The sequence below is a fragment of the Osmerus eperlanus genome, chromosome 21, assembly GCF_963692335.1.
Source record: "Osmerus eperlanus chromosome 21, fOsmEpe2.1, whole genome shotgun sequence".
In the NCBI taxonomy this organism is placed as follows: domain Eukaryota; kingdom Metazoa; phylum Chordata; class Actinopteri; order Osmeriformes; family Osmeridae; genus Osmerus; species Osmerus eperlanus.
The window spans coordinates 10,013,928-10,022,947 of NC_085038.1; the positions used below are offsets into that span (position 1 = coordinate 10,013,928).

The 9,020-nt window shown below is 50.4% G+C and overlaps 1 protein-coding gene across 1 annotated transcript in view; it reads right to left on the reverse strand.

Annotated features, from left to right (window-relative positions):
- Positions 1 to 572: 572 nt before the first annotated feature.
- Positions 573 to 9,020, reverse strand: part of iqca1 (IQ motif containing with AAA domain 1) — a 23,527-nt gene continuing 15,079 nt past the window's right edge. Inside the window, 9 exon segments of the mRNA XM_062447596.1 lie at positions 573 to 1,110; positions 1,277 to 1,515; positions 1,834 to 2,022; positions 2,377 to 2,464; positions 3,407 to 3,465; positions 3,468 to 3,605; positions 6,330 to 6,437; positions 7,430 to 7,512; positions 7,817 to 7,884. Of these exon segments, the coding sequence (XP_062303580.1) occupies positions 955 to 1,110; positions 1,277 to 1,515; positions 1,834 to 2,022; positions 2,377 to 2,464; positions 3,407 to 3,465; positions 3,468 to 3,605; positions 6,330 to 6,437; positions 7,430 to 7,512; positions 7,817 to 7,884 (1,128 nt within the window). The 3' untranslated portion in view covers positions 573 to 954.

A 9,020-nucleotide genomic window follows, 5' to 3' on the forward strand; every position in this document is an offset into this window, starting at 1 on the left:
GGGAGATAGAAAAGAAGGGAGAAGGTCACAGGCATGAAGGGGCGGGGGGGTAGACTGCAAGATTAACACAGTGCAGTTTAAATATGGTGGACATTGACCCGCCCTCTCCTGATTGGCTGACAGAGGTTTGGACTGGAGGTTGAGGAGAGGAAGAAGGGGGCTCCGTGGGGACGGGGGGACTGGCTGGGAAGTGGGTCAGCCGCTTGGCAGGGCAGGCCTGCTTGTTAGTGCCAAGTGTAAACACACACACACACACGCACACACACAGACACACACACACACAGACACACACACACACACACACACGCACACACACAGACACGCACACACACAGACACACACACACACACACACACACACACACACACACACACACACACACACACACACAAGGTACTACAGTACATTGCAGCCCCCTGGCAGTAATTGGCAACAATGAAAATTACACAGGCTAATTAGCAGCTCTTTGGCACAGAAAACCATGTCATCAGGCCAGTGCTACATAGATGGAGAGAGAGAGAAAGCACATGAGCGTAAGAGAGAAAGACAGGAGCAAGAAGACAGTTCAATGATTCATTTATTTGTCTGTGCTCTTTCATCATTACAGCGGTTGACAGGAGTCTTTGCACGCTCTTGTGGGTTTTGATATGGTTAACGATGATTGGTCTCAGGGCAGCAGGGGGCCTGAGGCTGGGGTGAGGGTCTCTGTGAGGAGAGCTCCCCTGCAGTTATGCAGTTCATGATTTCAATACCAATGTCCGGCATAAGGCCATCCTCAAAGTAATTCCCATGATTCCCATGATTGGAATAGCCGGTCTGTTCCAGGCAGACCATATCTTCGTTCTAAAAGGTGGTTCTTTGACTCAGTCATGTATGGTTTCTCGTATTAAACACGACATGAATGTCCATGATTCTCTTTATGAAAGGTGTCACCTTTCCTCAGCACTTACACATTCACTTTCTCTTCTTCTTCTTGCTCTTCTTGTCCTTCTCTCTCGGCCCTCGGCCCTTCCTGTCCTTGTCCTTGCCTTTTCCCGCCTCTCCCTCCTCCTCGACAGCCTTGGCAGCCCGTGCCCTCTTCTTACCCAGTGGCGTGCGGCCGTACCACATCTGCCAACACAAGCCACACACAGTGAAGGAAGCGCTTCCCACCCCCTCCACAGTGAAAACATAAGGAAGTGGCGCCCCCTTGTGGCGTGCCCCGTCTATGCATTCGACATTTCCCAAGACGGTGCACGGACTGACGCCGGATGAATCGATGGAGGGACTGACTGACCTTGAAGGCCTCCTCTTCCTCTTTGAAGACGGGGTCTTGTCGGGCCAGAGGGGGGATGAACTCTGCGGCCTGGAGGGGTCGGCTGCTCTGCTGCTCCAGCCTGCGGGGAAGGAGCACGGCCCGCACCGCCCGCAGGATGTGGCCCTGCGTGTAGCCGTCCGTCACCTTGGCCAGGGAGCTGAGGGTCAGGCTGGGCCCCAGCTGAGCCCCACCGATGCGCAACAGCTCCCTCCACAGGACTGGGGGAGGCGGTACACCGTGGGACAGAGGACAGGGACATAAGGTAGAATCAGGGTTAGTGTTTCTAAATGCACGTAGCTCGCTCTCTCTCTCTCTCTCTCTCTCTCTCTCTCTCTCTCTCTCTCTCTCTCTCTCTCTCTCTCTCTCTCTCTCTCTCTCTCTCTCTCTCTCTCTCTCTCTCTCTCTCTCTCTCTCTCTCTCTCTCTCTCTCTCTCTCTCTCTCTCTCTCTCTCTCTCTCTCTCTCTCTCTCTCTCTCTCTCTCTCTCTCTCTCTCTCTCTCTCTCCTCTCTCTCGACAGTAGAACAGATGAGTCGACGCGAGCACACCACCCAGCCTGAGGCGTAGTCAGGCCTGGGGATGAGGATGATCTTCCTGTACACCTTACACAACATCTTGAGGTCGGCATCAAAGGGCCGGCGGGAGGTCCCCACCAGCAGGACTCGGTCCTCAGGCTTGAGGAACTTCAGGACCTTAGGGAGGTCTTTCTTCAGTCTCTTGGGCTCATCTGCCGGAAGAGGTGGAAACAAGAATGAGTCAAGAATGCAGGATTAATAATTCACAATAACTCAGTGAATCCATCATAAACACGGACTAGAAGAGAAATGAAGATGGAGAGAAAGAGAGAGGGGATCCTATTCTGCACATGCTGATTATTCTTGAAAGTGACCGGATCATTTACATGTGTATATTTGGCCACAAGAGGGCAGAAACACCCTTAATCGTGAGTCACTTTTAAGTTAAGAGCTCAAATCTGTGGTCATACAAACTAGACAATAAATGTCCCTTAACATTATTCTACAAAAAAAAAAAAAAAAAAAACATCCTCAACACTATCTGTCATTATAGAATATTGTTGCACCTCTTTTTCTGGCTTTGGTACTTTTTTTGTAAAAGGTTTTCTCCGCGTCGCCAATCCATATTACAGATGGCTGCAGCTGGCGAGCCACCTGCGAAAGCAAAACAAACAACACAAATCAAACAACCACAAACACCCACACACATTAACAACAAACTCTCACTCTGAACTCTCCCACACTGGTACATCCAGTCCAGCAAGAACAATAACTGCTAAAACCAACTTCACTCTGCTGAAGAAAAAACGTCCTGCCTCCCTCCCACACACAATCCCCCCCACCACCCCACCCCCGCATCACCAACTGTGGCACAGTGAAAGTCAAACGACTTATTAACCTGAGACGTGGTTACCTTGCACTGGGACGGGTAAATAAAGGTGAGTCCTTGACACTTCATAACAAACTGCTGTCAAACTATGCACTTCTGCTCCTTGATATTCTCACGTGCCTTCTATGTGCAGGATTGTGTGTGTGTGTTTATGCATTTCCAAAGAAAACAATGAAACGTGTCGAAAGTAAAGGGGTCTGAATACTTCTGAAGCCATTGTAAAAGTGTGTGACAAATCGGTAATGGCCTGGCACCCCCCCCCCCCCCCCCTTCAGAGAGACCGGCCTGCATCTCTCCAGTCCCCAAACCTCAGCTCCGCACGCAGGACGTCCTGTCAGGGCACGCCGCTTATCCCAGCAGGCACTTAGAGAGAGGGTGCTGACAGGCTGGAAGCAGAACAATGTGGTTGAGGGGCCTGGGCTTGTTTGTCTTTCATGGACCACCAGCTGAATACAGGTGAGGATAGAGGTGTCCAAGCAAAGCAAAGCTGCTTCTACAGGTCCTCTATCAAAAGTGAGAGGGTGCAAAAGACCGCATCAGAGCCAGTGACACACACACACACACACACTGTACACATGCGCTGTGTTGACACGCGGCCTTTCCGAAAAACACCCCCCACATAGCAAACGTGTCTCCCAGCAGCTTGCTTGAGACTAACAACCCGGCGAAAACACAGAGACGGGTTGGTGCTGGGGAGCCTTGCCCACCTTCAGCACCATGTGCAGCAGGTACTGCAGGCCGCTGCGGCCCGGGTACTTCCCCGTCAGTTTCCCAGGGAGAGGTCGAAGAGGTTGGCCCCGGTCTCGGTGCACAGGGCGTGGACCAGCATCTTCTTCCCCACCCCTGCTGGACCGGCCAGCAGCAGAGTCTTCACCAGGGGAGCCCTCTCATGGACCGACTGGGAGCCTGCGGAGAGAGGGAAGACAGGGGGAGAGAGAGAGAGAGACAGAGAGAGAGAGAGAGAGAGAGAGAGAGAGACGGAGAGAGAGAGAGAGACAGAGAGAGAGAGAGAGAGAGAGAGAGAGAGAGAGAGAGAGAGACGGAGAGAGAGAGAGACAGGGAGAGAGAGAGACGGAGAGAGAGAGAGAGACGGAGAGAGAGAGGAAAGACAGGGAGAGAAAGAGAGAACAAGTGAAAGAAAGACAGAGGAAGAGAGTGAGAAAGTGTGTGCACTGTACAGTCATTTTTAAGAGTAAGGTGAGGAGAAAAAAAGACTTTGGGACCGGTGGTCTCTAAAGCCTTTTAGCAAATGTTATGAAACCATCCAACCATTAAGTACCAGGCCTTGAACTCCAGTGGCGTTAACACACAAAGCAATCTCACCTCACAGGGAACAATGGCCACATTAGAACAACTGAGCAGATTGCACTCCATTGTGAGCTCTCTGATGTTAACCCTGATTACAGTACCATACCGGACCTGGAGGGAGGACACTGTACGTGAGAGCACGCATCCGCAGGTGCAGCCCTGTCCCCAGGGACGAGCTCCCATCCTGGGGTGACGACCCAACAACAAGCCCCTCTAGCAGCTCCAACTGGAGCTCATTAAGTCAGCATGATCTGGCAGTTCCTGGTTTTTAATGGGCTAGGATGCTGACGGTCATAACTGATGTCAGATCAGATCGCGGTGTCCGTGTTCAGTCAGTCCCTGTTCCAGCATCCTTCCTCGCCTCCGCCCTTGTGTACAGTCGAGGCGTGTGCCTCTGATACTAGGAAGTAACCCGGCTCCACTTCCAGGGAGAATGTTCCACAGACCGCGTACAAAAACAAGACGGCAGCCCACTGAGTCAGACCACAGAGCTCTGTGAAAATAAACAGACCGTGAATGGCCAGAAGGGGGCGGTACTCTTTGAAGCTACAGCGTAGCGAAGGTGACAGCTCGCTAACACGCTCGCCTGTGGATAGTTTTGCCCTCAGTGTTGTTGTCTCGCGGTGGTGAACAATGCCATCCGTTTAACACGATCCCCAGCACATCCCACGAGGACAATAAACACAGAATGAAATAAAACAGAGTTGAAAAGCAGTCTTTGAACTTGCGCCAACTCCCAGGGAGAATCACATTGACGTTCCGGGAAACGACTCAACAATATCCCATTGTGAATTATTATTGATATAAATACACTGTAACAGGTGGCAAAAAAACACCCAGATCCCCTTCCCTTCAATCTACTTCTCTGTTCTCGGCTACTTCTTCTACTCTGTGAGTATTGCGTTTCCCTGAAGTCCAGCCTGGGACAATTGTCTCTCTCTCACCTCATGACAGTCCATGTCACCTTACAGTCTTTGATTATGTTGGAGTTGCTGAAAGATGATGCCTGTCCCACCAGGGTGGGTGGTCTGTTAGTTCAGTAACCCCAACCCTCCCTCCCCCGGCCCACCCCCCATATATTGGGGTTTGTTGGTGCGAGGAGCTAAGATGAGCGAGCGAGCTTGGTGCTGAGTGATGTGAGCTGGGAGGCGAGGGATTGGGGTTGTGAGTGCGGGTGTGAGCGATGTCCCACTGAGGTTGGAGAGTGTGAGTGAGCTGACAGAGTATACTTGGGATCCCACTGGAAGTTTGGATATACATGTACGCTCACACAAACACACATTTGTGAACATGACTGTGTGTGTGGGTGAGTGTGTGTAACAGTGACTGTGCATGTGTGGGATGGTTGTTATGTTCCACTGTTATCCTTGCTGATCCATGTTGATCCCAGAGGCTCAGATCAGAGCCCCACCCCAGAACTAACCAAACCTGGGTTTGAACGCTGCGGTTCAGTCACTTTGAGGTTGTGGTTACGGCCAGCGCTGCCTGCAGCTGTGTGCCAGTACAGTGGGAGTACCGCCAGCCTTCTTATTTGTAAGCAAGTTAAAATTCTAGATCAGAAATCTATTCCCATCCTAAAATAAAACTTTGAAAAAGCATTACTTCATTTCACAGCTGCTGCTTATCATCTGCATAACCATAATCTGTGATATATACATAAAAGAAGCTGAATAAAGTAGAATGTAATTATATAGGAGAGATTCATTGTTTACATCGGGCTGCATAGCGACACCTGACTTTCTTCTGGTCCATCCAGTGACAGTGACACAGTCAGCGGTGACAGCTGACGTGTCGTAGCAGTGCTGATCAAGCAAGGGTCACGCACAGTTCAAAAGGTCACACGCGCCTCACACACTCGGACAGGCGAGACCGCTCAAATATTGATGCTGGGTGTTCAGTGGGGCTCTAGAGTTTCTGCTGCTGGAGGTTTAATCCTGGCGTGGTATGGGGGGACGAGGGGGGGGGGCAGGGGGGGTCAGAGGTGGGCTGCACTCTTTAACAACTCAATTAGTTGAATAGTGATTGCTCCTCTGTGCTGTGCAGTGGCATGCATCAATTTATGGAGCCCACAGGAACATACCGTTCTATAAATGTTATGTAATATTCAGTTAGTTGGCCCACAGAAGAAAGTACAGAATTCAACTGACGTGTCAAAAATGTTCACGTGTGTATGAGGAATGTCAAGTATCTTCAGAGCACGTGTGTGTGTGTGTGTGTGTGTGTGTGTGAGAATGTGAGCAGAAGCAGAGTCTTCTGGCCAGCAGATGCCTTAAGAGGAAGATGTGTGTGTGTGTGTGTGTGTGGGTGTGTGCGCTCCCTCACCCAGGGGCAGGATCCCGTAGAGGGCGAGGAGCTGTCTGACGTCAGAGAGAGAGGGCATGGGCTCTATGTCCGCCTGGCGCAGTGTCGTGCCCAGGTAGCTGTATTCACCTGGAGGGAGGGAGGGAGGTAGGGAGGGAGGGATGGAAAGAGAGATGGAAAAATGAGACATTGAGAAAGACTCTCAGCCGACAGGAACCTATTAGCTCATGTGTGCCAACCGGGAATAGTCACACGCAGTGATGCCATCCGGAAAATAACGCGAGCCAGGTTTCCAGACGTGAGTTACTAGCACAGCGTCTCCCTGTCCCCCTCCCTCTTACCAGGGATGTGGATCTCCACAAGCTGCAGAGGAAACGGCTTTGTACATGTGACCACGACACAACACACACCACCAGCATCCATGCGGCATACATCCCTTACCGACACAAACTGAACTTGGGAGAAAACTGGCTTTCAGAGCAGGTCAGTCTGAGAGAGAGACAGAGGCGGTGTGTGTGTGTGTGTGTGTGTGTGTGTGTGTGTGGGGGGGGGGGTGTTGTTGAGAGCGCAGGAAGGACATGTGTGTCTGATCAGGATGATCGACGGAGGTGTCAGGCCGCTGGTTTCCCTCCTGGTTCGAGTCAGATGCTGGATGTGCTTGCTGGAGCGAGGCAGGGCGGGGGATTGAGTCATAAATCCCACAGGGAGATGGGAGGCACCCCAGTCTGGTCCAGCTGGCCACACCAGACACGCGTGTACAAGCATACCTCAGACACACACACACACAGACGGGGAGCACACACACTTAGTCACGCACACAAACTTACACATTCTCAATTTTTCCTCTCTTTGATCCCCCCCCCCACACACACACACACACACGTCAACTGTGACTAGCTAGGCCCACGTGTCTGGAGTCACGTCAGGGACAGATCCAGCCTTGGCCCCAGGCTCTCCTCAACACCCCCTCGTCTCTGATGCGCTGCAGATCACCACCTGCAGTACGTCACTAATCTCCTCTCACACAAGTGACAGAACCTGGCTGATGTCATTGTCAACTCTGTGTGAGTGTGCGTTTGTGTGAGTGTGTGTAAATATAGCGTGCTTGAAAGGTATGTTACCAATGTAGTCAGAAAGCCTGGTGTTCTTGGGTCGGATCAGGAATCCTTCTAACACCAACTCCTCATACAAATCCTCTAGAGTTCTGGAGAGAGAGGGGGGGGGGACAGAGAGAGACAGAGAGAGAGAAAGGGGGATGGCAGGATATGCAGAGAAAAAGGAGTTGGGGATCAGACACTAATCTTACACATCGTGCGAACATGACATCACCTCGATGTAAAGAGTCGATAAATCCTAACATTCTTCGGGTCCATTAAAGAGATCCCTGTATGTCTCTCAGGTCACAGACCTGTCTGCTGTCAGATCCTTCTCTCTCTGTATGTCTCTCAGGTCACAGACCTGTCTGCTGTCAGATCCTTCTCTCTCTGTATGTCTCTCAGGTCACAGACCTGTCTGCTGTCAGATCCTTCTCCCTCTTCTTCTTCTTCTTCCCTCCCTTCTTTCCTTTCTTCTTTTTCTGAAAAGGAAATATTTATAAAAAAGGATGATCTATAGTGCGTTTCCACCGTTTAGCGTGCGTATGCGTGGGTACTGTATGTGTGCATTGATGTGTGTGTGTGGGTGGGTGGGTGGATGGATGTCTCTCCATACTTCATGTGTGTGTGTGTGTTGTTGTAGCATTCTTGTCTCCAACCAACACAAACTCTGGCACGGAGCCTTGGTGAGACAAACAGGCTCACAGCAAGGGAAGAGGCTCGTCACCAAACCTCCCAGGAGCTGACATAGCTGGCTACCCTGCCGTGGAGGTCAGGAGAGGGGGCACTTAAGGGACAGAGAATCACTGTTCCCTTTCCATAAGTGCTCTCCAAGTCAGTGACAAGAAACCAATTTCCTCGGCCTGTAATCTTCCTTAGAAGCGGAGGTATTTCATTAACTCTTTTAAAGACTTGCGTGTTCCCGGGTTTGCTGAATGATAATGTTCTTATCATTCAGTGCGCAACGCCTATTAAGTCTGTAAGTGCCCCCTTTCGAACGGCACATATAAAAGATGAGAGGAACAAGGAGAGATAGGGGGAGAGGCAGAGCGACAGAAAGGTATGCATGTCTGAAGGGGAACCCCGAAAGAGATTAATGTTTCAACTTGGCAAAAACACATTCAATCCAGAAAGGACATTTCCAGGGCTGAACTTAGTCATGGTCTTTTAAACAAACATGTTTTTGTCTGTGGAAGAGTGTCATGAGTTCTTTGGAAAGATGTCCAGGGGTTACATCATCTTTGCCCTCGAATATACCTCTCTCTGTTTGGGTGTGTTGTCAATAAAATAAACACCTTCCTGCTTCATCTGTTCTTCAGATGTTGATATTCAAGAACACTGTCTTCAGGGGTGTTGATATAGGGTGATTATGGTAGCCTACGGTCATTACGGTGAACAGTGTAAAGAGAGTTATCCTTGGTGATATATGGTGATTACATGTTGATCACATGTTGCTATAGCGAAGCATTCGAATCATTCTCTGAGAGGGAATCTGCCAACAAGCTCTGTTGCGCTTGGCAACGGCTCAAAATAGAAAATACCGAAATATCTCGCGGAAGACTCTTGACACTTGTGTAGGCACGCCATGAGTCTTTATCTGGTTGCTTTGAATGCTGAG